This window comes from Oreochromis aureus, unplaced genomic scaffold, assembly GCF_013358895.1.
Source record: "Oreochromis aureus strain Israel breed Guangdong unplaced genomic scaffold, ZZ_aureus HiC_scaffold_290, whole genome shotgun sequence".
Lineage (NCBI taxonomy): Eukaryota > Metazoa > Chordata > Actinopteri > Cichliformes > Cichlidae > Oreochromis > Oreochromis aureus.
In genome coordinates this window covers 1-15876 of record NW_024108845.1, presented here as the reverse complement: position 1 = coordinate 15876, position 15876 = coordinate 1, and the positions used below count along the sequence as shown (strand labels likewise).

At 45.3% G+C, this 15876-nt stretch overlaps 1 protein-coding gene across 1 annotated transcript; it reads right to left on the bottom strand.

The window, feature by feature from the left end:
- Positions 1 to 4957: 4957 nt before the first annotated feature.
- Positions 4958 to 5908, bottom strand: LOC120436873 (odorant receptor 131-2-like). The gene has a single exon (XM_039607718.1). The coding sequence runs from the start codon at positions 5906 to 5908 to the stop codon at positions 4958 to 4960; it is 951 nt and encodes a 316-aa protein (XP_039463652.1).
- Positions 5909 to 15876: the final 9968 nt, after the last annotated feature.

The following is a 15876-nucleotide window of genomic DNA, read 5'->3' as shown; positions in this document are numbered from 1 at the left end:
AACATTCTGTTCATCTGGACATTGTGTTTCTAGTGGGAAAAAACATTTCATCACTCATCCAAGTCACTTCTTCTGTGTCAGCTGACTGCAGGTTTCCCCAAACCTGCAATTGTCAGGGTGTCACAGTGTGGAGAGAAGGAAGAGATGACCCAACCGCAGGACTCATGGGTTGGTGAAGGTTGAGGATGGTGTTATGAACAGAACATAACAGATAGACTGACACTGACTGACTGAACGGAACTGAACTGGAAAACACATGTGGAATCAATGATGACAAGATGAACTGAGAGAGAGAAACTAAGGACTTAAATACACAAGAGTGATAATGGTGATGAGGGACAGGTGAGAACACAGCTGAACTGAATCCTGACTAATCACACACAAGAAGTGGAACAGAACATATTGCACACAGACCGAGGCTGACATAATAAAACAGGAAACATGAACATGAGGAAAATAAACAGGAAACATGAACAAACTGAAAACACTGAGTCAACCCAGTAACCCTGACCCTGACAGCAATTTTGGGGGGATTTCATTACCTGGATGATTGAGCATGCATTTTAGCTAACTCATATTACTTGTAAATGAGAAAAAGCGTTTTAAGTTCAATTCTGGATTTAACATGGAGTTAATGAAGTAAAACCTTAATTCAATTTGATTTTATTTATATGCCACCGCAACAGTCAGCTTGAAGCACTTTATGTTTTAAAGAAAAAAAAGTGTATTAATACAAAAAAAAAACAATAATCAGATGAGCAAGCACTTGACACTGTCAAGAAAAAACTCCCTTTTTACAGGAAGAAACCTCTGGCAGAACAAGGCTGAAGAAGAGGTAGCCATCTGCCATAGGGTTGGGAGAGGAAGAGGCACAAAAGACATAATGTGGAAGAGAGGCAGAGATGAATAATAACTATGACACGAATGCAAAGCAGTCTACATATAGAGAGTGAAAAGTTGTGAATGAAGAAGCAAAATTGGAAAGCCCCCCAACAGCCTAGGCCTATTGCAAAGTAGCTAAATGTGGGTACATGTTCACCTGATCAATCCCTAACTATAAGCTTTCTCAAAAGAAAAGTTTTAAGCCTAATCTTAAAGAGAGTGTCTTTCTCCCGAATCCAAACTGGAAGCTCATTCCACAGAAGACGGGTGACCGTGGCTCAGGGGGTTGGGAAGGGCACCTGTAACTGGAAGGTTGCCGGTTCAATCCCCGGCCTCTCTGTCCTGGTCGTTGTGTCCTTGGGCAAGACACTTCACCTACCGCCTACTGGTGTTGGCCAGAGGGGCCGATGGCGCGCTATGGCAGCCTCGCTTCTGTCAGTCTGCCCCAGGGCAGCTGTGGCTACAACCGTAGCTTGCCTCCACCAGTGTGTGAATGTGAGCGTGAATGAATAATGTCATTGTAAAGCGCTTTGGGTGCCTTGAAAAGCGCTATATAAATCCAGTGCATTATTATTATTACTACCCATTCTACTTTTTAATAGCCTCGGAACCAAAAGTAAACCAGCAGTCTCAGAGCAAAGTGCTCTAGTCAGGGGATAGAGCACTATGATGTCTTTAAGTTAAGATGGGGCATGATTATTTTTGACCTTACATGAGAGTAGAAGGATTTTAAATATGATTCTGGATATACCAGCGAGCCAATAAAGAAAAGCCAACATGGGAGAAATATGCCCTCTCTTTCTGTTCCCTGTCATTACTCTCACTGCAGCATTTTGGAGCAACTTAAGGATTTTTAGGGAGATTTTAGGACAACCTAATAATAGAAAATTCCAGTAGTCTAGCCTAGAAGTAATAAATGTATGAACTAGTTACTATAAGCATCACACTGATACAGGATGTTTCTAATTTTAGAAATATTGTGCAAATGCAATAAAGCAGTTGTACATATTTGTTTAATGTGTGCACTGAAGGACATATCCTGGTCAAACAGGCCAAGGTTATGTCATCTAAAGTGAATATCTGGTTAGACACCATGTTGTTAAGATTTTTAGGACACAGTACAATAAAATCAGTTTTATCTGAATTTAGAAGCAGGAAAAAATAGGTCATCCAGGCCTTTATGTCTTTAACACATTCCAGTATTCTAAGTAATTGGTGAGTGTCATCTGGCTTCATGGATAGATAAAGCTCTATATCATCTGCATAGCAATGAAAACGTATGTGTTGCCTTCTTATATTACTGGCTAAAGGAAGCATGTACGATGTAAATGGAATTTGTGCTGGCCTCTGCCTGCACTCACAGGAAGTTATTTTTCTTTCTTTCAGCCAATTGATTATTCAGTATGACTTGCTCGTAACAATGGGTTTGTGACAAGGTGAATTTCCACCCTAACCATGTTAAGGATCTTCAAAGTTACGCTCGTCATACCTGTGGTGTTTTTGTTTCAAATAATTGATTCTCACTTCCTGTTTTACTTTGGTACTTATTTGTCTCCCTTGTCTTTCATTTATATTTGCCTCCTTTGCTCTCCAGCTATGTCCATGTCAAATGATTCCCTTGTGTGTATTTATAAAAGATTTCCTTTTCTTTTTCAGATTGTCTGTTAACCTCCACTCAAATGCTTCCTGTTCTCTGAAGAAGTTTGAATTGTGCTCTATATTTTTCCCTCTGTGGACTTTTGCTTTAGGGTTATGGTTAGCCTAACCCTGGACTTCATTTTTACTTCATTTTTGGGGTCCTGTATTATCATTCCTGACATCATCACAGATTACAAAGACATATGAAAATGCAAAAATCTTTTAAAAAATGAAATGCAAAATAAATCCAATCAATTACTCATCTCTGTTTATTAAAAATGTAGTCATTTAGAATGACCATTCACTAGCACATTTATTAGTTGATGTATCTGTTTCTCAGTGTGTCTCATGGCTCGACATGAAAAAAGACGACAAGATGAATTGAAAAATCCAACTGAGGGACTTCAGTAAAATATCTAGAATACATAGTAATAGTGCACTCAGCTCATAAACTGTAAAGGAAATACAGGGTTCCCGGTTTTAGGAAATACAGAAAAAAAAACCTGTATACCAGTATCATTTCCTAAATGTTTTCAATACAAACAAAGGTAGCAGAACTTGAAGCATAGTTTTAAAGATAAAATACATTTTATAAAAGTGTGACTCGTGAAAGTTTGACCTTATTTGACCATGAAGAAGAGCTCAAAAGTCCAAAATAATGAAATATTTAGTATCCCCAGTTATCTTTCCTATGTCCTTTTATGGTGTCAACAGCATATATAGCATATATATAACATTATTATCATTTGACCTTCAGATTTTAACTTTCTATATGTTGACAATACATATCTCACTTGTAACAATCATAGTTTCTAAATTGTAAGGCTTTTCTCAAATGTTGACAAATATATCATTAAGTTGACCTTGAAGACCTTGTTGGATGAAGTCCAAATTTTACTGAATTGTTAACACGATCCCACTCTACACCCGTCAAAGTTTAATCAAGGTTCACTCAAAAGTTTTCAAGCTATCATAATTACAGGCAGAATGACACGCACACATGCAAATGCTACTAAAACATGACTTACTGCAAGATAGAAGAAAATTTAAAGAAATTATTTGTTTCATTCTGGTGCACAACTACAATGAACTTCATTTTATTGGCACAATCACTTCTAAGAGTCTCAATTTATTAAACTATGACATGCATGCCGATAATAGTTTTAAAAACTATGTTGACATCTTAAGAAAATATAAAAATGAAGCAATAGTTCAATAGTACAACTTCTAGAGCCCAACACGGGGAATTGTATAAATAATTGATGAACCACTTAATCATCACTTTTAATGAGTTTCACAGGACTTTAGTAGCCAGTGACGATCAGCTAATTATCAACACATTTCTGTTTTGAGTCTAAATCTCTTTAGAGAAAAACAAACTGTGCTATAAACCCTAAAAAAAATGATAACAGACTAAATTTCACACATGTGGGATTAAGTTTCATCAACAAAAGAACACATAGCTTAAGGCAAAACAGCTGATTAGAACCAATACACTGAAGGAAAAATTAAGAAAATGTTGCTTATTAATTCCATGACTGATAGATAAGACATGTTGCCATGGTAACCTAGCCTATTTGCTAGAAGTGTTTTCTTTAACAAAAGAAAGAAAAGTTTCTCTCTAGGCTCTACGCTCCTGAACCAGCTGACGGACACTCACCTTTCTTTATATTTGTATTCATTATTAAAGCACATGTTGGAACACATTCATTTGCAGAAGTTTATGTTTGTACAAACACTGAAGTCCCAGATAGATGTTAAGTCATTATTCTATTTAACATGGCATTTTAACAGTCAAAAAGTCATCAGTGTAAGGACAGACAGTGACTATTGGAAAATCATAATTATCATCTCTAAATAAAATGTATCAGCTACATCCTTCTAACTCTATGAGTCTGTGGACAGGAAGTCGGGTTGTCAGCCAGCTCCCCTGCAATGAAGCATTTGCCATGTGTTAATCTAGTTATAAGCTAAAACACAAAGTGATCAGTCATTCATCATGTTGTCAGACAGATGTCACAGTTAGGATCTTGTTGGAGAGAAGATGCGGCCAAAATTATTCTAAACAGGATGAAATATAGTTCAAAGTGATTTTTAAATCCAGGCTACAAACAGTCTGAATGTTTTCTAAACGCTGAAATATTTGTGTTGAAATCATCATTAAATGATGCTGGGCAACATTTTAACAGTTACAAAGTTAAGGTACCAGAGGCCTTCATGTTACCAAAACTCCAATGAATCAACTGGTTTTCTCACCACAGTGGAGTACAGTTACATGTTAAAAGTTAAACAATGTATTCTGCATAGAAGTATTAGTGAGTGTCATGATAATCAGTTAAAGTGCTGGGAGACTAAATTGATGGACTGAGGATATACTGCTTGCTTAGTTCCTTATCATTACATTAAAGCTCAGTTCCTATCTTGTTCTTTAGTAGAATCATTTGTTGTTAGTTAGAAACCCCAACTGTTTTTTTTTCCTGTATAAGGGACAGAGGACATGATATTTTAATACAAGGAAAAATTTGTCATCTCTGAGGCCATAAATGAGAGGACTCAGACATCTAGGAGCAAGACTAAACATTATATAATTGAAGTACCGTACATTAACAAACAACATGAAATCAATCTGAAGGACAGCAGCTTCAATGAATGGGCACCACAGCTGGATGAGACAGAGGAGCAGCTGGAAAGCATGAAGAGCCACTGTTCTGAGCCCTTTATGTGTTGACTTTTTGTTCTCTCCTGATGCAGCTTTGGCCACTTTCATTATTCGAATATAGGAGAAAACAACGATAACGCACATAATCAAGAAGTAAAACTGACTTATAGCTGACCTCAGATGACCCTGCCAACTACGTAAAATGAACATCTCCACAGAGCAAACCCGGTACGGTTTGAAGAAGCTTAAGGATACAGATGCAAAGAAGACAGACAGAATCAAAATACAGGGCACAGAGCTGAGGCCGTGAATGATGAGGATGCACTGCAGAGCGCTGCGTGTGGAGCAAAGCTCTCCATGACGCAGGGGCATACAAATGGCCACATAGCGCTCCAGGGTCATTGCTGTCAAAGTAAATGGTGTGACAAAGTTACACATGGATGACACTGCAAACATAATAAGGCACAACAACACCTGCATGGAAAAACGGAAATAGCTCAAGATCAGCAACAGATTTGTCAGAATTAAAATGAGACAATCAGACAGTAATGTGACAGCAAATAAGATGTAGCGCATAGTTCTGTAAAATGTGTCCTTCATAAAAAAGGTTATGATCAACAAAGTGTTGATGCAAAGGAAAATTCCTACCAAAACCTGAACAATGATGACTTGGTCATTGATTTGTCGCACTGAGGATTCACCACCAATGAATGAGCTGTTGTCAGCCATAAGTTTAAATACACTTTTTTCAGCCTCTGAAGACAGAGCCATCCAGGAATAATTTATCTTTGTCTAAAGTACCCCATTTAGAAACATTCATAACATCTGCAAATAGTGAAATTCACTCTAAAAAGTACACATATGCACATCTGCAGTTTTGTCATTATAAATCAAACAGACTGAGAGACAAAGGAAGTTACCAAACCATTCTACCACAAAACTGCTTTATGCTGAGCTCTGTCTTTAGATAGAAGGTTTATTCGTGCATGTGACTCTGAATTAAATAGTACCACAATGTCATCACCACAGCATACATCTGTTACTGCTAATCCCAGTTGGATTCAATACTGTAAATAATGGGGAAAGTTCATGTTCAACTCTGGAATTGTGGCTTCTGTTATTTTTTTTCATCTGGTATTTCCTTCCAGAGTAAGTCTCTGTTTAAATATGTGGCTGTTGTTTCTGAGTTTAGGCCCAATACAATGACTTCACTTTTGTCCAAATTATAGGGCGTTAGCTTCGCCTGTCTGTATTTTAATTTGTACATCTATAGACAAGTTAAAACATACCAACGTGATTGCTCTCCTTTCATCTCAGACAACACTCTCATAAAGCTTCTTGCCATTTTTTAGCAGAATATACATATAAATATATATATATATATATATATATATATATATTTTTTTTTTTTTTTTTTTTTACATTTGATATGTTATGCACAATGTTCCAATTATACAGTTATATGTGTGGTGAGGTGTTTTTATAGTGTTTTATTGTGCCTTTTCTCTTTGTGGCTTCTCATTTTCAGGCAATAATAAATTATTTGGGGAATATAATAGACATTTATTTAGGTATAGCAGTAATAAAATTTTACAATTTTTCAGCCAGGATGAAGCACAGAAAAGTGAAGATCTTTAATCTGATCCAGTTTTTCTTAAATTGGTAAATAGTGAAGGAAGATAAATTTGTTTGGGTGCTTGTTGGCAGGGCTAGGGTGTCGCCAGAACAAGAAAACAAACCCAACACAGATGGACACAGATGCATAGTGCGTTTCTAAATGTCAATCAAAGGAGCTTGCAAAGAACAGCGTCTGGACTTCTTTAAGTTGCTTGAAGACGTTTCACCTCTCATCCGAGAAGCTTCTTCAGTTCTAAGGTCAAATGGTGGGGAGTCCCAGATTTAAACCTAGTGGGAGTATCCCCCTAAAGAGGGACAAAAGGACCCCCTGATGATCCTCTAATCGCCTGAGCCAAGGTGTGAAAATGGGTGTGGGCCCCAATCAGCCAGGGTTTCGGGTGAGCTCATTGTGAAACCTGGCCCCACCTTGTCATGCAAATTCCTGAGGTCAGATGGCCCAGGATGTGAGTGGGCGTTAAGGCGTCTGGGGAGGGAACTCAAAACTGGATTATAGAGGGCAGACAGTTGGTGTCGTAAACCACCGCCTCTGTTCAAAGATAGTCGCTCACAGTGGACATAGATGGCTTCTTTCACTCCTCTTTCAAACCATCTGTCCTCTCTGTCCAAAATGTGAACATTGGCATCCTCGAAAGAGTGTCCTTTATCCTTAAGATGTAGATGGACTGCTGAGTCCATCTGCATCTGCATGGACCCACACCCATTTTCACACCTTGGCTCAGGCGATTAGAGGATCATCAGGGGGTCCTTTTGTCCCTCTTTAGGGGGATACTCCCACTAGGTTTAAATCTGGGACTCCCCACCATTTGACCTTAGAACTGAAGAAGCTTCTCGGATGAGAGGTGAAACGTCTTCAAGCAACTTAAAGAAGTCCAGACGCTTTTCTTTGCAAGCTCCTTAGACTACGATGACCTGGATGACTGAGAACCTTCACAGACTAAATGTCAATCATTTATTGACACGCAAAAACTAGACAAAAGCAAAAGAAAACACACTGAACATGGTGTACTGTGAATTCTGAACAAGAACAGTAAGCTATGGCAAAGGTCTGGTGTGGCAGCTGAGAACCACTTGTGGACTCTACAGTAGATTTTCACGAAAGAGGTCAAGTTTCGAGGAATGGTGATCAGCGTCACTGTAACAGAGGGAAGAGGCGTCAGGTGAATTACTGATGGAATGACCGGTTGACATATGAGTGAACTTTGCCATTTTACTTTGAGCAGGTAGGTGATGGTGTGGCAGGGAGGCAAACGATGAGATCTGGGTGAGTGTCCAATTGGTGAAGATTCAGAGAGTCCAGTGATCCAGTGAGTCTGAAGCAATGAAGGCAGGTAGGCAGTAAGGCAGGCAGGTGAAGCAAAGAACTTGAGCTGGTGTGAGTTGTGGCTGTGAATGAGTCGGGAGACCAGCGTCCAGGAAAGAGTGAAAACAGGTGATGTATTAGAATTTCTTCTATTTATGTCTTGATGCATTCTCAATCATCCAGGAAAGTAAATCTCCAAAAGTTGAATCTGTTCATCTGGACGTAGCGTTTTGTGGGAGAAACGTTTCGTCACTCATCCAAGTGACTTCTTCAGTCTCAGCTGACTGCAGGTTTCCCCAAACCTTATAAACAGTACATTTGCATAATGGGTGTCATCAGGACGCTACAACACAGAGCGAACACCATCCCCACTGACACAGCGGCCAGGGAGGCAGAAGAACAGCACATCAAGAAGGCCCTGAGTAAATGTGGTTATCCCAGCTGGACTTTTGTCAAAGCTGGGAAGGCTCCTAAAGAAAGCTCCAGGAGAGAAGGACAACCGCTGCCCAGGCGAAAACCTGTAGTGATCCACAAAACTGGTCCACCCCAAGGATCGGGTCCCCCGACACAAACAGAGTAACATAGTGTACGCTGTTAAGTGCCAGGAGGATTGCCAGGATTTATACATCGGGGAAACCAAACAACCTCTAGCGAAGCGGATGGCACAACACAGAAGAGCTACCTCGTCAGGCCGGGACTCTGCAGTCTATTTACACCTACAGGCCAGTGGACACTCTTTCAACAATGAGGATGTACACATCCTGGACAGGGAAGAACACTGGTTTGAGCGTGGAGTCAAGGAGGCCATTTACGTGAAAAGGGAAAGACCATCTCTGAATCGAGGAGGGGGCCTAAGGGTACATCTTTCGCCATCTTACAATGCTGTGATTGCAGCCATGCCCCAACTCTCTGTGAATGGTACTCATGGCCATTGATCAGTGTTCTTTGATCAGTGGGTTTTGGTCAGTGATTGTTGATCAATGGTCATGGGAATTTGCATAATTATGATTAAGGAACTGACCTCACAGCCCATTGTTCCTTCAGTGGGCTGGTTTCAGTCATTATGCAAATGTACTGTTTATAAGGTTTGGGCAAACCTGCAGTCAGCTGAGACTGAAGAAGTCACTTGGATGAGTGACGAAACGTTTCTCCCACAAAACGCTACGTCCAGATGAACAGATTCAACTTTTGGAGATTCTTCTATTTATGTATTATTCATATTATTTTATTGTATAATGCTGGTTTTAGCATGTCTGCCTCATGCCCCATTCAAGCAGTTGTTTGCAGACAGATGGTGGAGGTCTGTTAAGGAAATGGGGACATTCACCCAGGAAACCTGGCACCAGTAAAGACTCCACAGGTAGTGGAGTCTTTTGTTCTTCGACCACTGTAAGAGGTAGCAAGGGAGTGTAAATTTTTCCTTTGGGGGAAGACCAAAGGTGTTCAGACAGCTGTGCATTGCCCTTTGTTTAGTAGAAGGTATTTAAACCCAGGGCTGTGCAGGGTTCAGGAGAGACTCTGCCGGTTGTTTGCCCTGCGATGGCTGCTCTCACCAAGCTTGGGCTTTTGTTCTTTTTGATTAAAGGATGTTAGCTACACTCACCATTTGTCTGCAGGCTTTATTAAATGGGAACTTCCACAACAGTGAGTTGATGATTCAAGGGTTACTATAACACAGGAGATGACACAGTCAGCACAACAAGAATACCAGACTTGACTAAACATTACTTAGCAGCTGGCACTAGCGAAGGATAGCCGACGATCTGACGAAGACTCATCGAGTTCGTTAGTCTTATATACAGCCACGGAGATTACTAGCAGGTGTGGACAATGAACAGGCCGATGAGGCTCCACCCAAGGGCAGAGGCCAGAGCCTGGAGGAAACATGCAGCCACTCACCTGGGCGATGACACTCATAAAGTGAGTAATTATTAGTTTGTTCATATTCTAGTTCAAGTTCAACCTGTTATAGGAAGGCCTGCAGGATAGTGGAGAATGTACTGTCTAATTCATGCCAGCGGCAGTGATGATGAATGGCTGCCAAAAAAACAAGGAATCAGGATTAATCAATGCTAGCAGCAGTGACAGTGAAACTGAGGGTACTGAAGTAGCTGTAGGTGGTAACAAAGCAATGCAAAAATGTCGAACCAACTCCCAACTGAACTTCATTTCAGTCTGTTTACAAGGAAATTTGGCAAAACTTCCAGGGCACAAACCAAAAATATGCAAAACAAAGCACCTGTCCTGTGAGAGATGCTTCGGGTGTCTGGCCCGTTTTTACTGGCCATTCTATCCTTATACAACTGTTGAAAGAGCTTGGTCCGTTTCCAGTGGGTGATAGACTCTGCCAGTGCTGCCCTTTGTCACCAATTCTGTTCATAACTTTTGCTGACAGAATTTCTAGGCATAGCCTAGTGGCAGAAGGATTCTACTTGCCTGGTCTCAGAATCTCATCTCTGCTTTTAGCAGATGATGTAGTTCTGTTGGTTTCACAAGGTGACGGCCTCCAGCCTGCACTGGAATGGTTCGCAGTATTAAATTCAGTTCTTTGTATTCTTTAACGGCCAAGAAAGACACGGCTCAAAGTGGTCTAACTTAAAAAATGATCTTTAATTTCACATTTTCCGGAAAATGGAGACCTAGCACAGAAATGCCAGCTCAAGTCTGGGGGATCAGGAGCCCGTCTCGCTATATATTTTGCAGCACGTCACACATAGTTTCGATACAAACAAAACCTTATATGGTACAAGTTCCTCTTTTCTTTGTGTCAAATTTCCGGTGGAGCTTTGCACTTCCTCTTTCTAAAGTCTGCTGCCAGGGCAACTTGTCACCCTTAACCTAGTCTTGTCTCCTCTGAGCTCAGTTTCTAAAGGCCTCTCATATTAAAATACATAAAACAATATAATCAGAAAATAAGCATTAAGAATATATATTTAAATCCCAACAGCAGCCAAGTGTGAAGCAGCAGGAATGAGAATTAGCACCTCCAAATGTGAGATCATGGTTTTCAGCCGGAAAACGGTTGAGTGCCCACTCTGGATCAGGGACGGGTACCTGCCCCAAGTGGAGCAGTTTAGGTATCTCAGTCTTGTTCAAGAGTGAGGGGAAAAGGTAGCGGGAGATGGACAGATGAATTGGTGCTGCAGCTGCAGTGATCTGGACGCTGTACCAGTCCCTCTTGGTGAAGAGATAGCTGAGAGTAAAACCAAAGCTCTCAATTTACTAATTGGTCTACATCCTTTTATTCTTTTTATTATTCATTTGGGTAGTGACTGAAAGAACGAGATTGCAGATGCAAAAAGCAGAAATGAGCTTCCTCTGAAGGGTGGCTGGCCTCCTGGGAGCCTCCTGGGTGAGGTGTTCCAGGTATGTCCCTGAAACAATTTCTGTTAATTGATGCAAACACATTACTTTTTATTTTTACCCTGCATGTTTTGTCAAATTTCCTTTAAGTCAGACTGAACTGCATTATTTTAGGTGCCAGTAATACTTTTGTAGAAAATCCTTGAAAGTCCGCAGTTCATCGGTCAGGATTAAGGTTGTGGAGGTAAACACAGACGACACGAGAGCTCTCGATTAACACTCCTCGTTTATTCCTCATCACAACACAACTGAACACTTTTCCTCCAAAACATAGCGACAACACTTCCTGAGAACTGGGTGTGAGTGGAGCCCTCCAGTGGTCCACCACACATGCCCCCCGAACACCCAGTAGGGTCATCCCCAGTCCAGAACCCTCGCTTTAATCAAACGTCCAGAACGGCTGAACCGGGAGGTGGAGAGCTGGCTGAGGGGAAACGAGCCTGAGGACCAGGCTGGCATGGGCGGCCAGGAGAAGCTGAAGATAGCTCGGCCCCGCCAGGTGGGGGGTGCTCCCAGAGGAAGAAGCAGGGCTGTCCAGTCCAGTGGAAGGCGGGCGGCCACGGCGGGGGCCTGAGCCGCACCAACTGATCATCCTGCAGCACATGTGCCGGCTTAAGTCTGTCAATAGAAACAGTCTCCTGACGACCCCAAAGTCCAAAAAGGAAATGCTTCTGGCCCGGTTGAATAACCCTAAAGGGGCCGTCATACAGTGGACGCAGCGGAGGCCTATGAGCGCCATGCCTGACGAAAACAAACTGCGAAGAGTCCAACGACCTCGGAACAAAGGTGTCGGGCAGACAATGGTGCACTGGGCCAGGAAGAGAAAACGAGTCTCTCGGGGACGGAGAGACAGCACAGAGGAGCGGCACGGGGTGGGCTCTCGGCAAGAATTCCCGGGACCCGGAGGGGCTGACCAAGGACAAGTTCAGCTGGGGAAACCCTGAGGTCTTCTTTAACCGCCAAGAAGCGCAACCCCAGTAAAACCCATGGAAGGCGGTCAACCCAGTTGCCATCTGTGAGAGAAGCACGGAACGCCGCCTTAAGCAACCGTGGAAACGCCGACATCCCATTGGCCTGCGGGTGGTACGCAGTGGTTCGGTGGACCTTGATGCCCAGGCCGTCAGCCATGGCAGACCAAAGCTCGAAAACGAACTGGGGCCCCTGTCTGAGGTGATGTCGGCAGGGGACCGAAACGCCGAAACCCACGTTGACAAAAACGCCTGGCCACTGCTGCTGCTGTAGTGGACGCCAGAGGCAGACGCCAGGCCTCCTACCACAGTCAAAAGGTGCGTGAAACCTTGTGACTGCGGCAGGGGACCAACCAGATCCACATGTACATGATCAAAACGCCTCCTGGAACGCGAAGGATTCGAGGGGCGCCTGTGTGTGCCTATGGATCTTAGCGCGTTGGCATGGGATGCACGCTGCTGCCCAGTCTTTCACCGACGGCGAAGGCCCGCCAAACGAACCTAGAGCTGACCAGCTTGACCGAGGCCCGGACGCCCAGATGAGAGAGGGCGGTACGGAGTCGAAAACGCCGACGACGCCACGAAAGTGGAACTACAGGCGTGGTCGGCCGGTGGAAACGCACAAAGTAGGCTAGGCCCGCTGTTCCACACGGGTCTGTCCTCCAGTACAAGGCCCGCTTTGCTCAGACCGGCGGGCAAGGACGTCCCGGATCCGCCCGCTGGTCAGCGGCCATAGCGCCAAAGTCTATGCCAACATAAACGGGAGAAACCAGCGGGCGGGATAGACAGTCAGCCACGCAGTTGGACTTACCAGCCACGTGCTGAATGTCAGTTGTGAACTCGAAATGGCTGCCAGCTGGCGCTGTTGGGTCAGATACCTTGGACATCGCGAATGTCAAGGGTTTATGATCGACGACGCGGTGAAACTCCGACCCTCTAGAAAAAACGAAAATGCCGGTCGCGAGGTGCAGGGCCAGCAACTCCCTGTCAAAAACGCCATATTTGCGCCACTGTCCCTAAGCGCATGACTGAAAAAGGCAAGCGGTTGCCAGACACCGGAGACCCGCTGCTCCAACACTGCGCCCACCGCCACGTCCGACGCTGGCCAGTGGTCAACGCAATCTCCGCCGACGGAAACGGGTGGGCCAGCAGGGCGGCGTTTGCCAGCGCGCCTTGGCCTCAGAAAATGCCTGGATGCGCTTCAGGAGCCAATCAATCGGGTCCTTAGCAGTTTTACCCTTCAAAGCAGCATAGAGAGGCTGCAGCAGGTGCGCAGCTCTGGGAGAAAGCGGTTGTAGAAATTGACCATCCCCAAGAACTCCTGCAGCGCTTTAACGGACGCTGGACGCGAAAAGTCGAAACGCCCGGACCTTGTCCGCAACGGAACCACACTGTCAGCGAAATGCGGTGGCCCAAGAAATCCAGAACCGGCAAGCCGAACTGGCACTTGGAGGGTTGACGATCAGGCCGTGTGCCGCCAAGCGCTGGAAAACCTGACGCAAATGTGACGCGTGCTGACTCTCAGAACAGCTGGCCACCAATATATCGCTCAAGGTACACGAAGACGAAAGGCAGCCCGCAAGAAGACAGAGTCCATCAACCGCTGAAAAGTTCGGGCGGCGCCTTTTCAGGCCGAACGGCATGCGCAAAAATTCAAACAGGCCAAAAAGGGTAATAACGGCAGTTTTGGGACGCCTTCGGCGCGCCAGATCGAACCTGGTGATACCCCCGCACCAAGTCAATTTTAGAAAAATCGAGGTGCCGGCGAGATGGGCGGAAAAATCCTGTATGTGGGGAATGGGGTAACGGTCGCTCTCCGTGACATTATTCAAACGGCAAAATCCCCACACGGCCGCCACCGACTGTCGGACTTGGGCACCATGTGTAGCGGAGAGGCCCAGGCACTATTCGAGCGCTGCACAATGCCGAGGCGCTCCATAGCGGCAAACTCTTCCCGAGCGACGGAGAGTTTCGCGGGGTCGAGGCGGCGCGTAGAACACCGGGGACCGACCGTCGGAATATAATGTTCAACCCCGTGCTTCGCTGCCGTGTTTGAGAAATTAGGAACAGTCAGTGAAGGGAACTCAGAGAGCAAACGCTGAAAAACATTCCCAGAAGTCACCAAATTAGCCCGATTCAGGGGCTCAATGGCGCGAGTGAAACAGGGCACTGAAGAAAAAGACTGGGCGCCGATTAAGCGCCTGTTAGCGACATCGACCAGCAGTCCGTGGGCACAAAGAAAATCAGCGCCCAAAATAGGTACAGAGCTACGCGGCAACAACAAAGGTCCATTGGAAATCCCACCATGAAAACAAACAGTCACGAACCTTTTTCCCGAACGCTATGGATGGGAGAGCCATTAGCCGCAATAAGCTGCGGTCCGCAGCCCGCTGCTAAACTGTCGGCGCGCGGACGGGGAAGGAGGCTCTTCTGGGAGCCGGAGTCGACCAGGAAACGCCTCCGGAGCCCGAGTCTTCTATGAAGAGCAGTTTTCTTTGTCGCCAGCGGTCGCGCCGCTACAGCGCCGCTGTCGGGGCCTGTGTCCCAGGGTCGGAAAAGCACAAGGCAGCAGCAGCGGCGCGCTCTGGGGCCAAAACGCTGATGGTAGAAACAGAGGTCCCGTCCGCTGGTGTCGCGGTGCCGCCGACCTTTGCCGCCAGCGAAGGAGCAGACACGCCGGGCAGGTCAGCTGGGAAGTAGAAGGCGCTGCCGGGCGAGGCTGGAACTAGGTCGTGATCGTGGAAAGCGCGGTAGCCAAGAGAATACGATCCGCGTCCTCAGCCAGGGAGCGATAATCCTTCATGCCCAGAAGCGGAGAGTTGGCGAGGCCGGCTCTCACGGGCCGCCGGCAGCTGTTGGAGGAAGATGTGGGCGAACAGGAATCCCCGTCGTCCGGACCGAGAAAGGACAGCATGCGCCCCATCAGTTCGAGAGCTGTACCGCCACCCAGGCCTGAGAGGGAGAGGAGCTTCTCGCTCGCTCTGCGCCGGAGAGGGTATCGCGCCAAAGAAGCAGCTCCTTAAGGGCGGCGCATTCCCTCGGGCGGGTGGGTCCCGGAGGAGAGTCAACGCACGACGGGTGGCTAGCGGGTCGAGAGAGGCCACCACCTGGTGGTATTTCGTGGTCGCCAGCCGAGATGCCACGAAGGGCGAACTGAGCCTCCGCGCACGAACCACGACAGGGATCGTGAAGCCAAAAGTCCGCAGCTCGAGCGGCACAGCAAACGGCCGCAGCCGGAGGCAGAGGGCTGGCGGCTGCTGATGCATCCAGAGCAGAGTCGGTGCCACCATCGGACTGCAGCATGTTCGAGTCAGGGGTCACCAATGGAGGTAAACACAGACGACACGAGAGCTCTCGATTAACACTCTCATTTATTCCTCATCACAACACAACTGAACACTTTTCCCTCCAAACATAGCAACAACACT

What these genes read in the sequence shown, in the direction of transcription:
- LOC120436873 (XM_039607718.1), bottom strand. Translation starts at nt 5,908, where the DNA reads ATGGCTGACAACAGCTCATTCATTGGTGGTGAATCCTCAGTGCGACAA.